This window comes from Dasypus novemcinctus, chromosome 10 (assembly GCF_030445035.2).
Source record: "Dasypus novemcinctus isolate mDasNov1 chromosome 10, mDasNov1.1.hap2, whole genome shotgun sequence".
Lineage (NCBI taxonomy): Eukaryota > Metazoa > Chordata > Mammalia > Cingulata > Dasypodidae > Dasypus > Dasypus novemcinctus.
The window spans coordinates 81139417-81159613 of NC_080682.1; the positions used below are offsets into that span (position 1 = coordinate 81139417).

Genomic DNA, 20197 nt, shown 5'->3' on the forward strand with positions numbered 1-20197 from the left:
CTGTTCCTCTGGGTGTGATCCTCTTTGATTGTATTAGATTCAGCTGAGATGTCTTTTAATTTTATGTTAAGATTAGGGCTTTGATTCAACCACATCAGTAGGGTGTCATGCAGGGTTGAGTCCCCACCCTCTTGGTGGGCTAGATAAACAGGCACACACTCAAGAAGACACAGAGAAGACACACAGGAGAGAACTTTGATCCTGTGATGAGAGATGAGCCCTATGACAGCCTACAGCTGAGATCAGAAGAAACTGGGCCCACAGAGCCTTAAGATGTAGAAGGAAGGAAAGGCCAGGCCTACCATCTTGCTTCAACATGTGGCAACTGACTTTGGGTGAGAAGGCAACCTTGAGTTGGACTCTTCAGGGCCTTGTAACTGTAAGCTTTTACCCCAAATAAATACCCTTTATAAAAGCCAACATATTTCTGGTACTTTGCATCAGCACCCCTTTTTGGCTGACTAATACACTAATGAAAGCAAAGGTGTGGTGAAATAGGCACTCTCATGCATATCAATTGTAATTAGAATAAATCTTTTGAAAATCTATTTGGCAATACATATTGAGCCTTTGTATGTTTGTGCTCTTTGACCTGGGAATTCTGTTTCTGGGAAGCTATATTGTCAGGGCAGGGGTGTCTAAATAGAAAAATAGATATGTGCACAAACAAGTTTATCCCAGGGTTATTTTATAATAGTAAACGATATTGGAAACAACCTAATGACATGAGGAAAATTATATAAACTGCATGGATGGATCTCTGTACAAGGAGTTTGTCAAAACATGAATATAAAAGTATATACACAATCTTATCAGAAATTATGTTTTTGTAAAAAAAAAAACAAGCAAAATATGAAATTTTCACAATTCAAAATGTCTGGAAGGACCTATGACAAAATTGGGTAGTGGTGGTCTTTTGGTGCCTGGGATTTGGAGTGATTTTTCTTTCATTTACTTATTTTCAAGTTCATCATAAGGACTATAGAATAAAACTTTTCTAGTGGGCAAAAAATAATAAAAATGTTTTGTAAGGAAATAAATGAAGAGCTCTATCACAGGAATCATTTTGGTTTTAGAGATGGCTGAGAATTGGATACCTAAGACCAAAGATACAATACATTGTCTCAATTCCAAGCAAGTATGGGGAAGGCTGATCAGGAGCTGGAGTTCATGCTCTCCTCCGAGAGCTTGCTGGTTTCTCCCCAGAATTTCTGTTGAGCTTGGAGAACAGGGAGAGTTGCTTTTCCAGGGGCAGGGGGAGCGAGCACTGAGCTCCTGGTACTACATTCACAGCTAAGCTTTGATTCTCATTCTCAGCACCATGATGACTATAGAAATAAGTGAATGAAAGTAAGAATAAATAATACTTATTAACCACTTCCTATGTCCAGGCACTGTTTCGGTGCTTTTTATAATAAATACACTTCACCTTTCTTGGCTTGCAAAAGCTCTTCTAAAAGGAACTATTATCTCTTTTCTTTTTTTCCTTTCCCTGTTCTCCTCCTACCCACACAAAGAACATCTTTGGGGAATATAATTGATTTGGATGAAAGAAAAATGGGCAGACTGGGCTGCCTTTGTTACAAAGAAAGCCTTCCCAGTGCCTGTAGAGTCGACTGCACAAGCATCTTCAGGTAACTGGGGCAGAGAAGGTTCTGGAAATGGCATCAGAAAATTTCACAGGCTTTCTCCCTGTAACGTGGCTTATTTACTTTACGGGCTTTGGGCATATCTGTTGATGTCAGCAGCCCATCAAAGTTTAAAATAATAAGAGTACAAAGGAAAACAGTCCTTTTCAGCCAGGCAGTCCTGTTCTGCCAACTCTTGAGTTCTCATAATTCGAGTTAATAAACGCCCAAGAACCACCTCCCCTAGCACCTGGGGCAGGGGGGAGCACAATAATTTTTAAAACCACCATGTCAGCCCACTGCCAGCATAAACCATTCAGTCAAGTAGCATTTGTCACTCTAATGAGGATTTTACCGCTGCCTCCAAACGAAAGCTATCATTAGGCCTTGTGTTTATGGTTTCAGATGACTATCTGGGGACCCTGGGCTTCTTCTGGTCCCTTCCTCATTTTGATCATGCTCCAGACCAAATACATAGATGTGTTCTGCATCAGACTGAAGTACAAAACCATAATTATGCCAGCTAATGTCTTTTGAAAACATCAATTAAGAAAACGGCCTCTTAATTGCCATTTCACTTGAAAACCTCACACGCGTTGTAATAGCACATTGTCAGTGGCGCTGGAGGTGGGGCTGCCTCTAAAAGGAGGCAAAAAGCAGACAGGATCTCTGCTGGGGAAGAACCTTCTTTATAAAGCAAGACCTCTTAAGTTATCTTCACGTGTAAGGTTGAAACTGGAGCCAGTTCCTTAAAAGTTACGCTGATACCAGGCTGGCAGCACACACACACGCCCCATTGTTAATACTGCCTCTGGACAGATTAGAGCCCACATTCCTTACAAGTACTGAGCTCCAGAGAGAAATCAGCCAGCAGGCTCCTTCCGTGGGGGAGACAACTACATAGATTGATAAGGTTTCAGGATAATAACTGGAAAGATTATATTGGACCCTCACTAGGGCCGACACTAGCTATGCAGAAAGTATTACACTTGCATCTCCTGGCAGGTACACAGGTGTGAGCCAGACAACATTAATCCATGTCATTAGCTCACTTTTATATGCTTTTATCAATGGCTACGTGCAGCTATTAATCAAATTGCTCACCCAAGGTGCACTATGAGATTGCTTTAATTTTTTCCCCAGGCCTTAATCTAGTAAACGCTGATAGTCAATTTAGATTTGAACAGGTAAATAAGTAATCTCTGACCAACAATACTGGAGCTAAACTTGGGTTTGGGTGAAATCTGTTGAGGTCATGGTTGTTTTTAATCATATAGCTCAATTCAAAAGCTGAACACCAACAAAGATCTTCGCTTTCAAATCTTAATTTTAACCAGAATGCTCATTAAATACCAACTTTAGTTATACTTAAGTACTACAACTTCCCTTTTATTTTTCCTGAAGGAACAGTCATTGAGCCGATGAAGTGGCCATATGAATTAAAGGTCAGCACACCTGCCTTTCCAGGAACAAATCCAAAAGAGCTCAGATTAAATTTTAACCAGGGATTATATTTGCCAAGATTTTAAATCTCAAAAGGGTTACTTTGGGCTTTTGTAATACTATAAAGGTTATTTTGAAAAAAGAATCCCATTTTAACATATACTGTATTCACTTGGAGGAAATACAGGGTTAAGCTTCAACACAGTTCAGCCTTTGAAAGAAAATAAAAGGCAACCTGTTTAGCGAATGGGTAATTCCCGAATCTGCAGAAATGTAAACAGCCAGGATTTTGGTGCCTGTGGGTTTTATCAAAGGTGTAAGTAAGGCTGAGACCAACACCAGCGCGTCCTCTTTGGCTAGTTTTAACACGTTTACAGTCACAATTAACATTCAAGGAATTTCCTTTTCAGCCAATGTTTCTTTTAAAAGCACAAACTAAAGTTCCAGCTGCCATCAGTCCTTTCCATACAGAAGAGTGAAATCTCTGTAACACTTTTTTTCTATTTTTGAAAATAGGCTCGGACCACATCCATTTTCTTGGGGCGTTTGTTTTCCAAAACGGGGTTCTCATCACCCCCCTACTTCCTACCCCTAAAAGACCGTGGCCTGGAGACCCGGGTTCCTCGTTCCCCACCCTCCTTCGCACTTACCCCGGAGCTAGAGGAGCGCGGCTACCGCGCAGGCGTTCCCAGCTCTCCCTCGGCCGGATCTGGGCACTGCGGCCCGGCAGGCGCTCCCCGCCCACCCCCAGCCCGGTTTCAAGTCCCTGAACCGGCAGGACCGGTACTTTCTGCAGGGAAGGGAGAAAAGTGTCCCCTTCTCCGTCCTGCTCCCCCTACACAAGGGATTCACACACAGGCACTGAGTCCGAATCCTGGCTGTGCATGGAGCTCAGCCCCGTATCCGAATCCTCGTCGTTGCCAGGACAGCTCTTGGCCAGTCCGCGGGCCTGGTCCACCCACATCTCGCCACAGGCCTGAGGCCGGAGTTCCCGAGAGGGTCCCCCCGCGCCGGAAACCCCATCGGGCGCCACCGTCAGTTCCAAAGTGTGCAAAGTCTGGAGAAGGCCCTGCAGTTCGCGCTCCTTGCTGTCCCACTGCTGCTGGCTGTAATCCAGATCCGACTTCATGGCCTCCAGGTCCGTGTTGAGCCGGAGCCCGATGTAAAGGCTGGTGCTGAGCTGCGTCCTGACCCGCTCCTGCTCCAGCAGTAATTCGCCGGCTGGGCCGTCGTCGGGTTCCGGGGGCTCCTCCCGCGCCACCAGCTCCTCCTGGCGCCGCCGCATCCACCTCTGGTTCAGCTCCTCCTGAATCTCGGCGGAGAGGCGCTCGAGCAAGTCCTCCTGCTGCGCCCGCTGCTCCTGCAGCCGCAGCAGGTCATCGCAGCGCCGGGCCAGCTCCTCCAGCGCAGTCGCCGGCGCCCCCCCGTCCAGGGGCGCCGCCGCCGCCGCCGCCGCCTCTTTCTCGGCGGCCGCCTCCTGCTCCTCTCCCGGGCTGGGCCCGTCGAGCTCGGTGCTCACGCCCACCAAATAAGTGTCCTGTACGTAGTTGACCCCGTGCCGCCGCATGCGGTCCAGGTGCACCTTGGCCTCGTAGCGGTCGATTTCACGGTCCAGTTCTCGGAGCCGCTGCACCTGCTGACGGATGGTGTGGTCCTGGGACAGTACCAGGTGCACAAGCGTCTCCATGCGCTCCACCGAGGCACTCTCGTGGCCCCGCGGCGACGACGAGCAGGACGAAGCGGTCGACGAAGAAGTGGACGAACACGGGGACGGCGGCTGCTGCTGGCGCCGCCGGTTGAGCTTGGCCAGCTTGCGGAAGGCCTTGCGCACCACCCGCCGCTGCTTCTCCTGGGTCATAGCCAGGCTAGGCCGGGCAGGGGCCCCCCGGGCGGAGCAGGGGCGCTCGCGGCTGAGAACCACGCGCGCCTCGGCGCTGCGGGGGCCCGCGTTGGGCAGCGACGCCTCGCTGCGCACCAGCACGAAGCGCACATTCTCTTGCTCGTCGCCCCAGGCAGCCCAGAGGCGCAGGATGCGCGTCTTGTTAGGCAGGATGCGCTCAAAGCCGCGCCACTTCTCCACGATGCAATAGCACTGCGGGGGCCCGCACAGCATCCCCTGCGGCAGAGTCTCGTCGTCGTCTTCGTCGTCTTCTTCCGGCGGTTCTAGCAGCTCCTCCGAGCCTGGGGGGTTGCCGGCCGACCCCCGTCGTCTGCCTCGCCGCTGCCTTCGTCGCCGCCGGCAGCCGTCCTCCAACAGCACCCGCACCACGTCTGAGCAAGTCGTGCGGCGGGAGAGGCCAGACACCAGCTTCTCTTCCTGGCATATCCATACAGAGATCTTCTTCTCCGTGGGATCCATGGCGCTACCCGGACGCAGATGGCAAGTCCAGTCCGGCCCCAGGGGGCGGCGGGAGCACCTGAGCAGCCCCGCACTTCTTGGTAGAAGAACCCGAGACCCCACCTCCCGGCGACACTGGCGCTTCTCCCCCGCTGCGCACGGAAAGCAGGCTCCGGCGCGGGCTACGAGCGGCTGCGGCTGCGGCTGCGCTCGGCCCGGACGGCGGGAACTCCCGGGGAAGCGCACCGGAGCTCGGACTCCCACCGCTCTGGCTCGGCCTGCGGCTCCCGGGGCCTCTGGGTTTTTGCTCCTCCCCACGTGGCTCCTCCTCCTCCCTCCCCCAACGCCCGGAGCCGCGACCCGGAGCGCGGGAGGCGTGGAGCCCAGGCCCGCCCCTGGCAGCTTGGCCGCGCCGCGTCCGCCCCGTCCGCCTCTCTACGTGCTGCGGGTGTCCTGAGCGGCTGCCGCTTCCGTGGACTTGCCGCTGTGCCGCCCTCCGGGGCGAGGGAGGACTCGGGGGCCTCCCTGCTGCTGGGCCTGGAGCCCACTGCTCGGCGGAGGTCAGCCGCGCGACCCCCTGGCCCCCTGGCTCCTCTCCTGGAATCTCGGCGCTGCCTGGACCCGTCTTCCCTTAACTTCCGCACCTTTCCGGGCGCGGTCAGACGCACCTCTGGTCCATCTAGGCAGCGCCGTTTTGGAGTGCCTCTTTCGTAGACAGCGAACCCGAGGCCCCTAACGGAGACGTTCTAACTGCATTGGCGGGTTTCTCCAACTGGGAGCTGTAACCGCCGAGCCTGGCTACGAAGGCCTTCCAGACTTCCTGGGCAGAAAACGATGTTTGGGTATTTAGGGAGAACAGGAAGGGACCGTGTGCTCTGTGAGCAAGTGTAGGAATGGTATGGTCAAGGCTGGACTATCAGAGGCTGCTCTTGGTCTTCCCCCAGGGCATGTCTTCCCTCGGCTTTCTTGGTAGGGTACCCCTGATCCTGGTAGGAGTTCGGGGCCCAGTCCCAAGTCACAAGCTCTTTTTAAGCATAGGGGAAACCAGGGTTATTACTGTGGTGGTTTCTGACATTTTCCAGTATCCACATTTGGTCAAGAAGAGGTAAGAACCACTTTTCACAGCACAGGAAAGCCAAGGCCATAATGCAAATTCACTTGTTCCATCCTCATCTGCTGATGAGGATGGTCTTCTGTGAGCAAGGCTTTCCTTGATCTTGTCTTGATGAGCACACAGCTGATAGGACCACTCCATTACCTCAAGTCCTTGGATGGCTCCCTAGTGCCACTTCAGTTCATTCATTTGGTAAATGTACATTAAGTCCCTAGTGTGTGCAAAGCACTGTGAGAAGATTAGATGATGAACAAATCACCAGAGCTGACCTACAAGGAGATTGCAGCCTAGTGGAGAGCTAAGTAAACATCTTTGACACAGTGTATATGGTGTTCCTATAAGGGAGAGTGCGAGGTGCTATAGAACACTGGAGTGGCTTCCAACCCAGTCTGGGAGAGTCAAGAGGAGGTGGCTTCTTAAGCAAAACCTGAGGGACTATTAGAGTTTGTCAAAGGAAAAGTAGATGGGGGAGAGAAGGCAGGCTGAATTCCAGGCAGATAGGACAGTGTGTGCAAAGTCAAGGAATCAAGAGAGCACGGCAGTTACTACGGCTGCAAGGAGTTTGAAAGGAATGCTCCAAAATGGAATTGGGTGGGTGAGGAGGGCCTGGGTCAGGAAGGACCTTTGGTTCCATGCCTAGGTTTTTGGACTAAGGACAATGAGAAGCTATAGAATGCTGATCCTAGGGTCAGACTTGCTGAGTAAAAATCTCAGCCCTGCCACTTAGTAGCTCTCTGAGACTAAATTTCCTCACCTGTGAAATGGTGATAATAAAAGCACCTACCTCTTAGGACTGTTCTGAGGATTAAAATGTCTGGACCTGGGAAATCCACAATGGAAGTTTTATTGGAAGGGTAGAAATCTTTGGGGCATATTAGTTTCCTATTGCTGTGCAACAAATAACCACCACCTTTGTGGCTTAAAATGACACCATTTATTAGTTCACTGTTTGGTAGGTCAGAAGCCCAGCATGGCATGGTTGGGTTCTCTGTTCTGGGTCTCACCAAGCCAAATGCAGGGTGTTGGGCTGGGTGGAGTCTAGAGCCTCTGCAGGAAAATCCACTTCCAAGCACATTCAGTTGTTGGCAGAGTTCAGCTCCTTTCAGTAGTAGGACTGAGGTCTTGTTTTTCTTGCTGGCTGTTAGCTAGGGTCAGTCTCAGCTCCCAGAGGACTCTTTCCATGTGGCCCTCCTCCATCTTCAAGCTAGCTGTGTGCATCGAATCCCTCTGCTTAAACCTCTCTGACTTCCTCTTCTGCTACCAGCTAGAGAGAATGCTCTGCTTTTAAAGGCCTCACGTGATTAGGTTAGGCCTCCCAGATAATCTCTCTACCTAGGGTCAACCAATTAGTAACCTTAATTACATCTGCAAAATCCCTTTTTTGATATAACACAATTATAGCATTATTATGATAATAACATGAGGAGATGGAGATCATAGGACCATCCTAGAATTCTACCTACCACAATAGGTAAGCTGGTGAGATTTTCATTTTTGGATGATCACTTTGGTTGCATTGAAGAAGGTGGGTTGGCAGGGAGGGGAGGTCGTGAGAGGCAAGGAGGAAACCTTTGGAAGACTGTCACATTCATTCAAGGAAGAGATGGTGTCCTGCACTGAAAATAATAGCAGTGAGAAGACTGGACAAAATAGAGAGCTCTCAAGGAGGTGAGAGAGGCAGGGCTTGGTCACTGATTGAAGATCGTTAACCCTCCCTCCTTCCCCTCTTACACATGGTTGTTAAAGCTTTGTAATCAGCCACCATCTGCACTGGATTTTAAGCTTCACAAGAGTACCGCTCAATCCTCTGCATTTAGCACAATACCTGGCACGTTCTAGGTTTACTCAGTATCTGTTCATAAATAAATGGATGAAGGAATGAATCCTACATTCTAACACCTCAACACCTCTCTTGTCCAGAATAGCTTCTGCCTCTTATTACAGTCCTGCTTTTGCACGTGCTTTGCCCTCTAATTAGCATTCTTCTTAAACCATCGGAAAACTCTACTCATCCTTCAGAAGCTCAGCTCAAAGATCACCTGCTCTGGAATTAATTTCTTTCTGTCCCCCAGAAGAGTGAGTTCCTCACTCATCTTACGTCTCTCTCAATGTAGAGGTTGCATTGTATTGTAATGAATTTTTTTGATGTCTTAAGAGCTTTTTGAGAGAAGGGGTTGACTCTGTCTCATATTTTGGTCCCCAGTGTCTAGAGAGTGCCTGGCACTTAGTAGTGCTCCCTATGCTGACAGGATCAATAAAATGAATGTCTAAGATATTATACTGTCCTTAAGGTTATTTTAACTTTCTTCTAGAGTCAGAGAAACACAGCTATAAATGAAATTCCTGTGGAATAATTCAAAGGATAGAGTGATCTTTGGTTACTGGGAAGGCTGAAGAAGGCAGGGACTTATTAAGGAGGAGTTGAGGGTGTCTTTGGTGGGAGAAACCACATGAGTTAACATGTTAAGGTGGTACACACATGGTTGTATACCCTCATGTTTCAGAGTGCAGGCCCTGGGGTCACCCTGCCCAGTGTGAATAGCAGCTATAAGCTGACAAAGCCTGAATTTCCTCATCTGGAAAATAAAGAAATCACAGCACCTTCCTTGTAGGGTTGCCATGAGCATTAAATGACATAAAGTACAATATGTAAAAGGTAGCTACTATTAATATTCATTGAACAAACTTCATTGAGTACCTGCCCTGTGCTGTGTCCTAGCCAGGTGTTGAGGATACAGCAGTGGACTAGACAGACACCGTCCCAACCCTTACAGAGCTCAGTCAGGCACTGGCTTGCTTTAGAGCCATGTTCGTTAGATTGGCTGGAATGTGGTATCAAACAACCCCAAACGTGAAAGAATTTTATTTTTCACTCACGTAAGAGTCAAAAGCAGGTCTCCTAGTAAGTAGGTGGCTTTCCTCAGGCAATGATAAAGGGACCCTGGTTCCTTCCATCCGGTGGCTCCAAAACCCGTAGGACCTCATGGTCACCTACGTTCAGACAGAGGAAGAGAAGAGTGCATGGAGTGAGCACACCCACTTCCTAAAGGCCTTGGATGGAAAAGGAAGACGTCACTTCTGTTCACATCCTGTTGGCTAGAACCCAGCACAAGGCCACTCTTTTTTTTTTTTAATATAATTTTTTATTTTCTTAAAAAGATACTCAGATTACATAAATATTACATAAAAATTATAGGGGATTCCCATACTCCCCACTCCCAACACTTTTCACATTTTCCCACATTTAACAACATCCTTCATTAGTGTGGTACATTTGTTATACTTGATGAACATGCTTGGAACATTGTCACTAAGCATGGATTATAGTTTACATTGTAGTTTACACTCTCTTCAGCACAGTTTTGTAAGTTATGACAAGGTATATAATGGCCTGTATCTGTCATTGTAATGCTATTCAGGACAATTGCCAAGTCCCGAAAATGTCCCCATATTATACCTGTTTTTCCCTCTCCCTCCCCTCAGAACCTCCAGTGGCCACTGCCTTCACATCAGTGGTATAAGTTCTTCCATTGCTAGAAGCACAATAAGTCTATAGTAGAATACCAGTAAGTCTACTCTAGTCCATTGTTCATTCCCCAATCCTGAGGAATCTGGGGTGGTGATGCCCATTCCACCTCTAATCAAGAGGGGTTTAGATCCCATGGGACAAATGGATGGGACTATCTTGCTGCAGCTGCAGACTCTCTGTTCCTTGGGATGGTCGATGTCCATCATTATCTCCTTGCTAGTTATACAGGGCCATTCTTAATGGGAAGGAAGCCTGGGAAATGCAATTAAGTGTTCCAGGAAAATAGGAAATGGATTTTTGTGGACAGCTATCTGCCTGCCACATGAATATTTACAAGAATGGGAGAGGAGGTGGGACAGAGAAGTTTCAAAAGTCCAGGGTTTATAGACTTGTAGCCCACAGCCATATCTGGCTGGTTCAGACAGAGCAGACCCTTTCCAATTGTCCATAAGCCCAGCATTCTCTATGTCTTACATACAGCTCAATTCACATACACCCGCCATTTACCTGGGCTCTGTGGACATTTGAGTGTGTGACTCCTGTATCTACTCCTGTATCTAATCCTTCCTGGATTGTCCCATTCACTTCCAAGGCTTTTACAACTATCGATATGCCATGGCTTCCACATCTTTTTGTCCTGTCCAGCTTTCTCTCCTGATCTCCAAATATGTATAGCCAGTTACTTGTCATATAGCTCCATTTGGGTGTCCTCACAACACCTCAAATGTGTTTAAAGTGGATGCCATTATTATTCTTCCCAAACCTGGCCTGTCTTCTGTAAACTTTATTTCAGAGAATGATCCCTCCACTCACCAAGAGAGCTCAGAAACCTGATCACTCACCACCTACCTCCTTTCCCCTAAGTATGTTAAATTTCCACGAGGACAGAGGTTTCGTCTGTTTTGTTTTCTTCTTAATCTCCGGTGTTTAGGACATCACCTAGCACACAGTAGGCACTCAGTAAGTATTTATGGAATGAATGAATGAATGGTCTTAGCTTAGGTCCTGGGCTCTGCACTTCCTTCCAAACTAGTGCCTTGCCTCTAGTCTGGCCTTTCTACCATATCTCCCACTGACATGTGCTTGATGAGTCCCTAGTGTCTTCAGAATCAAATCGAACCTCCTTAGTGGAGCCCCTCAGCGTGTGATGTCTGCTTTACTCTCAGCCTCAGCTCTTGCTTTTTCTGTACAATCAGCCACACCCTTGTACATGCTGACCTCCTGAGTAATTCCTACTCATCTCCCAAGCTGTGTCTTAACTGTCACCACCTCCTAAAAGTCCTCAGCAGCAGCTCTATTTCCCAGGAAATAATCTACACAAAACTGTGCTTTAGGAAGATTCATCTGACCTCAGTAATGTGATCAATTGAAGAGATGAACCACATGTACTAGAAAGACCTAATCCAAAAGATCAGGATTCACGATGTATAACAAATTCCCAAAATTTAGTTACGGGAAAAAAAAGTGTGCCACACTATAGAAAAATGGGTAAAGGGTGGGTGACAGGATTTTACAAAAGAGGAAACAAAAATGGTGAGTAATCACATAAAATAATGCCCAACCTCACCAGTAATGAGGAAAATGCAAATGTAAGTGAATTGAGAGGCCCCTTTTCTCCCAGCAGATTGGCAACATTTTTTAAATTGATAATGTCAACATTGCCCACTCCTACACCACTGGTGTAAATCAATATATCAATTTTGGAGACAATTCGTTAATATCTATCACATATAAAAATGTGCATACTACATCCTGAGTATTCGACATCTCAGTATCTACAGAAATACGTATGTGTATAAGGAGACATGTACAGGGATATTCACTAAACCATTCTTGTTTTGGCAAAACCATGGAAACGATTTAAATGCCCACCAACAAGGGAATGACCAAATAGCTTGGGGGATGCCCATAATTTGGAAGGCTAAGCAGCAGTTAAAGCAAGTGAAGTTGATTTTTATGTTCAGACAGTAATAAAGCTCCAAGATACATTGTTCAGCACAAAAGGTAAGTTCCCGAGTGTCGCATATGAAGGGTTCCATTTATATTTTAGAAACACATATACGCATGCATAAAAAGCAGTTTTCCAGAGGTACGTTTTTTGGTATGCCTATGAATAGAACAAGGTCTTAAAGGATATACATCCAACTGAATGCAGTGAATATCTCCTGGAATAGACAGATACAGAGAGAAGAGTCAAAGCAGAATTTTGCTTCATCTGTAATGGTTTTTCAGGAAGAACTTAGACACACATTACTTAATGTATACAGTTTAAATGTATTATTTTTGAAAAGTGAAGGGGCTGGGGTTGTGCTCAAAAAGTCCTGGTCCTCTCTGAGACCTTTCCTCCACCAACCTGTCTCTGCTGTCTGTGGACCCAGTCTCTGCGATAACCTCAGTGGAATCTGTTCCTTGGAACCTGAAGGAATTTATATAACCCACTGCTTTATCCCAAAAGGTTGTAAAGATCTGTGTTTGTTATTGGCTGAAGAGCAGTCCAGTGGGATACCTGGTCCCAAGTATGTGCTTCACATTGGATTGTTTCTTTCACTTCTAGGTGAGTCTTTATAAGACAGCAGGGCTCTCACAGTGGTGGCAGGACCCTTTGCCACCACCGTGGCCTCCAAGGGTGGGATGGAATTCAACCTGTGGTTTTCTAGTCATTTATCTTCCTAACACCAAGGAGAAGTAATACATAGCTTCCTTGCCCATGAGAAAACTAAGGCAGAGAGAGGTGCCAAGGGGCAGGGATTGGCTAGTCTCCCAGCTCACAAAGCCCTGTGGGAGCTGGTATTTTGGAATGGAATTTCTACCCGTCCAGTCAGTCAGTCACAGTTCATGGCAGCTGTGGAAAATCCAAAACAGGAACTTCCACCCTTAGTTATACTGAGCCTCCCAGAAGTGTGACTGGACCTTACTACATGAATTAGTTCCTCTTAATGATTAACCCCAGAAAAGAGTCCTGCAAATTGTGTTTACAGAAATGCATGGTTGCTCAAACACACTGGAAACCAGGGAACTGCCATGCTTACCCATAGGAACCCATCCTCGACCAGACTGAGCTCAGGACAGTGGCAGAGATGCTGGACCTTCACGCTCAAGGATGCTAAAGTGAGGTCAACAGGCCACCTGCCCAGAATCACCAATAAGGCTTATTAAAATGTGGATTCCTGGTCTTCCTCCTAGGCCTAGGGAAGCAGAATCTCTGGGTATGGTCCCAGGCATCTGCATTTAAAGCAGCCACCCCTTATTTTTATAGTAGTTACAAACATTAACTGAGGGAGTGCTGAGTTCCTACCCAAGGGAGCTCTGTCACATTCCCCAATGGAACAACAATAATCCCCCAAGTGCAATGGCAAAGACCAACAAGGAAGAATGGTTCAGTAATGAGCCCTTGATATTGATGACTATGCTTATGAGCCTGTGTGCCTGAAATATGCACTAGGCCTAGAGGGGCAGGGTACCTAAGAGTTACCTCCTGAGAGCCTCCATGTTGCTCAAATGTGGCCACTCTCTAAGGCAAACTCAGAATGTAAATGCATTACCTTCCCCCAGCATAGGACATGACTCTTGGGGATGAGCCTCCCTCGCACCGAGGATTACTACCAATCACTAACGGGTGATGCAACTAGAAAGAGAGCTTAAATAAAAGGGTTAACTCAGACCAGCAGAATATCTCAACCTACATGTTGGATCATGTGTTAAAAACTGCTTTTTGACCTTGAATAAAACAGAGAAATGGCAAAGACAAGTGAGTTTATATGGCTAAGAAGCTTCCAAAAAGAGTCAGGGGATCATCAGAGGGGCCACGCTTAAGCACACTTCAGCAGGACCCCAGAGAGAACCAAAGTAGATACAACCCTAGGTACTGGTTCTCCTGAAGGCTACGGGGTATATGGTCATGGCAGGTGAACTTGGAGTTCTGTGCCATGGCAGAGGGCCCTATTTTGGAATTTGTGCAACTGAGTGTGATGCAGTTTGACTCAGATGTGACCTTCCTACACATGCCTCTTCTGTCACTTTTACTGAACCTGTGGTTGGTGCTAGGAATGGTACATATTCAGGGGACTTGAATCTCTGGACTGCCCATGTGCCAGCTGGGCCCTGAACCTCAGCAGAGTTGACTCCTACTCTCTGGTTCGTTGGACTTACCCAGGCCAGCTAACAGAGAGGTGAAAATGGTCAACCACCACACCAGGGAATTGAGAGTGCTGACAACTGTTAGCAGAGGAATTGCATCCATCATCCATGTGGAATCTAAGCCCTCTCTTGATCTAGAGGTGTAGTGGACATTACCATTCCAGGGTCCACAGAATGGAGGAATAAAATATGGACTAGAGTGGACTTACTGATATTCTACTATGAAATTATTGTGACTAGTAGTAAAAGAAATTGTAACATTGAGGTGAAGAAAGTGGTCACACTAGTTGCGGAGGGCAGGGAGAGGGAAGAAGAGATGTGATGTGGGGGCATTTTGGGGACTTTGGCTTGTCCTAAATGATATGCAGGGTCAGATGCTAGACTTTATATATCCTGCCACAACCCACTGAATGTACTGGGGGAAAGTGTGAATTACAGGGTAAACTATTATCTATGTGGTGCAACAGTGCTCCAAAATGTGTTCACCGAGTCGCGAGCGAGCAAACAAGCAGGCGGCTGTTCGGGGAAAGGAGCAGAACAATGCCTAAATCAAAGGAACTTGTTTCTTCAAGCTCATCTGGCAGTGATTCTGATAGTGAAGTTTACAAAAAGCTAAAGAGGGAAAAGCAAATTCCTCCAGAAAAACCTGTAAAGAAGCAAAAGACTGGTGAAACCTCCAGAGCCCTGTCATCTTCCAAGCAGAGCAGCAGCAGCAGAGATGATAACATGTTTCAGATTGGGAAAATGAGGTACGTCAGTGTTAGGGACTTTATTTTTTTTTTTTTTTTTTTTTTTTTGCATTTTTAAATTTTTTTTTTTTTATTAATTTTTTTATTTTTTATTGACTTTGTAATAATATTACATTAAAAATATATATGTGAGGTCCCATTCAACCCCACCCCCCCACCCCCCCTCTCCCCCCCCCCAACAACACTCGTTCCCATCATCATGACACATCCATTGGATTTGGTAAGTACATCTTTGGGCCCCTCTGCACCTCATATACATTGGTTCACATCATGGCCCATACTCTCCTCTATTCCATCATGTAGGCCCTGTGAGGATTTACAATGTCCGGTGATTACCTCTGAAGCACCATCCAGGGCAGCTCCATGTCCCGAAGACGCCTCCACCTCTCATCTCTTCCTGCCTTTCCCCATACCCTTTGTCCATTATGTCCACTTTTCCCAATCCAATGCCACCTCTTCTATGTGGACACTGGATTGGTTGTGTCCATTGCACCTTTATGTCAAGAGGAGGCTCAGATTCCACCTGGATGCTGGATGCAATCCTCCCATTTTCAGTTGTAATCACTCTAGGCTCCATGGTGTGGTGGTTGTCCTTCTTCACCTCCATCTTAGCTGAGTGTGGTAAGTCCAATAAATCAGATTGTAGGTGCTGGAGTCTGTTGAGGCTCAGGATCTAGCTATCACATTGTCAGTCCAGAGATTCAAATCCCCTAAATATATCTTAAACCCCAACATTAACTGCACCTCCAGCACATTAGCATGAAAGTCTTATGAAGGGAGATCCCATCTGAGTCCAGATTCATCACACATAAACACCATTTCCAAAGAGGGGCCATCTGCCCTGGTAGTTAACCCCATCGGCCATGACCATAACTCCCATGGGTCTCTTTAGCCCTCAAAGGAACCAATATCTGGGGGTTGTATCTGCTTTATCTGTCTCTCTCACTCTGCTCAGTTGTGCATGAGGGCAAACCTTCTGCCAGCCTCCAGACTCTTTAGTGTTAGGGACTTTAAAGGAAAAGTCCTAACTGATATTAGAGAATATTGGATGGATCCAGAAGGTGAAATGAAATCAGGAAGGAAAGGTATTTCTTTAAATCCTGAGCAATGGAGCCAACTGAAAGAACAGATTTCTGACATTGATGATGCAGTAAGAAAACTGTAAAATCAGAGTCATATAAAACCTGCACTGTTCTAGTTGTTTTAATCTGTCTTTATACATTGGCTTTTGTTTTCTAAACATTGTTTTCTAAGCTATTGTATATTTGGATTGCAGAACAATTTGTAAGGTGAATACTTTCTTTTTTTTAATGTGCATTATTAAAAATGTTCTGAGTGAAGCTAATTGTCAACTTTATTAAGGAGATTGCTTTGTGCCCACCACCCAGTGTAAAATAAAGTCAAGTAATACAATCCTAACAGTTGTGGCCTTTTTTGATCAGGAATTGATGCTGTTTAAGGCCAAAACTAACAGCTTGTAGACCTTTTAGTTTCAACTTAGCTTTTACACTAAGGATATGCACGGCATTGAATTCATAAACTTTTGATTTGTGAAATCCATAGTTGATCTTCCTCTTCCAACCAAATGTCTTGACTTGTTTGAATTTTCTACCCCAGTTATATTTCACTTTCACTTTTTTCCTTCGGTTGGTTTTAATAATGCCTCACATTGAATTTTCACTCTTTTCCTTGAATGTGATGCTAATTTAGGAACATCAGCGAAACTGTCAGAATGTTAGTTATCGTAGTTGGAATTAAAATATATGGGAACTGCAGTCACTAATTTTACTGTATTAAATATTAGGAGATATAGTTTGATAAATAACATGGCTTGTATGAAAACTCCAAGCAAGTATATAATCTTCTGTGTTAGTTGTTAACCTTATTGTTTAGTCTACAGAAAATAATGGCTTAGATGTCTGATTTTGCTTTCACTATTAAACATATTCACCGTGGGATGATGTCTATAAAGTCAGATATTGTTAAATTAGACTAGGACTTAATAAAAATTGTGAAAGCTAACTAGCCTAACATTTTATTTTATAACATTGAATATGGATTATATATAGCCAGATATATCATTGAGCTTTACTGTCATAGTAGGTAATGCCAATTTTTATGGGAAAGAGCATTTACTTTGTTTTTTTTTTTTGGCCTTTCCTTTAGTAAACTTGTTTTTTTGCAGTTAAAAAAAAAAAATGTGTTCACCAAGTGCAATGAGTGTGCCACAAGGATAAAGGAGGTTGTTGGTGTGGGAGGATGGGGTGGGGGGGTAGGGGGAATATGGGAACCTCTTATATTTTTTAATGTAACATTTTTTTGTGATGTATATATCTTCAAAAAATCATTTACAAAAATAATGGGATGGGGGTGGGGGGTATATGGGAAGCTCTTATGTTTTTTAATGTAACGTTCTTTGTGATCTATTAACTTTAATAAAAAATGTGTAATAAAAATAAAGCAGCCACCCCTGGGAATTCTTACACATGCTAAAGGTTGACCCCAGTTGCACTAGAGGCAAAGAACTGGAGACAAAAATCTTAGCAGGATGGTAGTCTTTTGGTCATCCTGGTCCCACTGATGGTAATGAGATATGTATCAAATATAACCATATACAAGAGGATGGTGACAGCACATGATAGTTGAGAAAGACATGTCCCTGGGAAAAGAGGAAAAAAGAGACAGGGCAGAGTAGGGGAAGAGCAGCACATTCATTATCCTCTTTGGAATCTTGTATCTTTGACTGATTCCTAGGCTACAATGTGATAACATAGAAAGGTTTAGGTGAGAGGGTCTAAGGTTGCAGTGACTTCAGTCATCTGAAAGACATGACATTCTGTAAGATATCTAGCATTCGTAGTCTTTGTTCCAACAAAATCAACCTAGTTCCTGATTCACAAATCAATCTGGGAATGTACAGCACCTAGAGTCAGAGAGAAGTGTCTGGAGCAGAAAAACTTAGCCTTTTCAATGGTCGATGACATCACCCTTGAAGCCTGTGTTAAATGGGGTTTTGTGTAACTAATTTTCATTATCTGTTGTTGCCAGTTAATGAAAGGTGATACTATTAATGAGCATGTGAATGAGACAGTGTCTTCATTGCCACATCTGAAACACTCCCCGGCATTTTCAGGGTAGAATAGGCCTGATCCAAGTGTGGCCTTTCTTCATTGTGGAGAGAGACAAACTCTTTCTCTCCAAGTGCCCAATACCAAGGCACAGTGTCAGCTGCTGTCCGCCAGGATTACAATATGAGGCCTGTGCTTGAGCTACTGCTGTTTTAAGTGAACAAAATGCTAGCTTTATTTTTTCAGGGACGTTGATTGAGTTGGGAGAAGATTTAATACCACACTTCTTGGTTTGAAAGCATGACTGTTTTAATAGCTGGTGCAAACCACGGAACTTGACTTTGTGTAAGAAATATTGTTTAGAAGAAATTAAATTTGAGTCAACGGAACCTTTGATACAAAGAACTGTCAAACAGCGAAACCATATTCACAAGGAGATGTTCTTATTTTCTCCACTGAGGAAGAAATGGAGACATGCTTTCTATTGTCATTATGTCCGGATTAAAAAGGAAGGCTGTGGCTAGATAAGCAAAAACAGGTTACATCTGGGTAGCCCAGCAGTCTCTCAGTGCCTGCTGAAGAGGCTCCTCTTTGTTTCACTCCTGAAGCACAGTGTTGTTTCCTTGGACCCTGGGTTAAACTCTGCATCCCCTACAGCTGATTTTGTGATTGTGAAACCTACACAAATGCAAACCTAGGCCACAATTGAACCCTTAATAGCTTAAAAATCTGAGAATAGTAAAGAAGCCACTTGATCTTATACAAGTTTCACCCAGTTTCTCTCTCTTTTATATCAAATTGTTAAGCTATAAAATGAAATCACTGAATTATCAGTCTGTGTTTGCTACTTTAGAATATATATTAAAGAATTTTACAGAACAAAAACTCAGCTATAATGAATATTTCAGATTTTATGCCAAAGCTCTTATTAAGGGAAACTTCAACCTTTCCAAAGAACTATAAAATGCTTTCCACATGACTTTTAAAGTAAATACAGCATTTCATTAATTCCCTGGACCTTTCAGTAAAGCAAATTTCTGATCATTGTTCTTTGGAATAAAGCCTTCATCTTCCTTTTTGCATGCTCTTTCTCTCTAGCTCCCTATATTGGTTAGCTTTGTTCACTATTTGTGCTGATATATGGCTTTATAACTCTGGTCTTTATCAGAAACTTAAGTAGCACAGTCTTCATAATGTTAATAATCTTCCTAGTTCATAAGGCTGTATACAAACTAAATAGGACGAGACCTGCTGAAGTGCCTGGAGACAGTTGACAAGAGCGTTAGCATCTTTGAGTGCTACTAAATACTTGCTTATCAAGTCATAGCAATAGAAGAGAGCTGGATGGGCCCAAAGAGATCATTTCTAGCCCTGTTCCCTGGAGCATTTAGAGGCCACAGAGATGAGGGCTCTATAATCTTCATCCCTATATCAGCTAGGGAGCCTCCATCTGTGTGTATTTTAAATATTGGAGTTCCATTCACCCCTCAAAAAAAAGTTGAAATCCACTGACTGCGGAAATGTGTTCCTTGACTCTGCACCTTTCCTTCTCTTCTTCCTACTTCCCAACTGTCCCCAGTCCATATGGGAATCCCTGTGGTTATGGGGAGGCTGAATCCACCCTCGGCAATGGGAAGGGACCTAGTACCATATGAACCTACGTGCATTCAATCCCCTGGCCCAAGTTCTGGTGCAGCAACAGGCATGTGACCTAAGAGGATGTGGTTAGAGTAAATCTTAGGCTTTGTGCTGTTCTTGAATGAGGGCATGTAGCCCCAGGCAACAGCTGGAAACCATTTTGCAACCACAAGGGTCTGCCAAGGTCTGCCTAAGTTGAAGCAGCACGGAGGAAGCAGGGCCAAGAAATCGTGAGGGGGAAATTGATTCCCAGTCAAGTTGTTTGAGTGAGTCCTAAAACGTTTAAATCACATGGGCCAGTAAATTCCCCTTATTATTTAAACCAGTGTGAGTCAGCTTTTCTGTTACTTAGAACCAAAATCATTCCTACTGATACACCATTGATCCATGCCAAATGTTCACTTCATTTTATAGATGAGAAAACTAAGTCCTGTGATGTTAAGAGGCAGAGCTTTCCCAGTCCCCTACGTGAGACCTTTTTCCTTCCACTAGAAGAGCCATTTCGACATGCTTGTGATGATTTTGGCAACAATGAACAAAATATTAATGCTCT

General features: G+C 45.2%; 1 protein-coding gene across 1 annotated transcript; it reads right to left on the bottom strand.

Annotated features, from left to right (window-relative positions):
• Positions 1-671: 671 nt before the first annotated feature.
• Positions 672-8795, bottom strand: RASSF10 (Ras association domain family member 10). The gene has a single exon (XM_004472546.4). The coding sequence runs from the start codon at positions 5428-5430 to the stop codon at positions 3907-3909; it is 1524 nt and encodes a 507-aa protein (XP_004472603.1). The 5' UTR covers positions 5431-8795; the 3' UTR covers positions 672-3906.
• Between the last annotated feature and the right edge of the window lie 11402 nt (positions 8796-20197).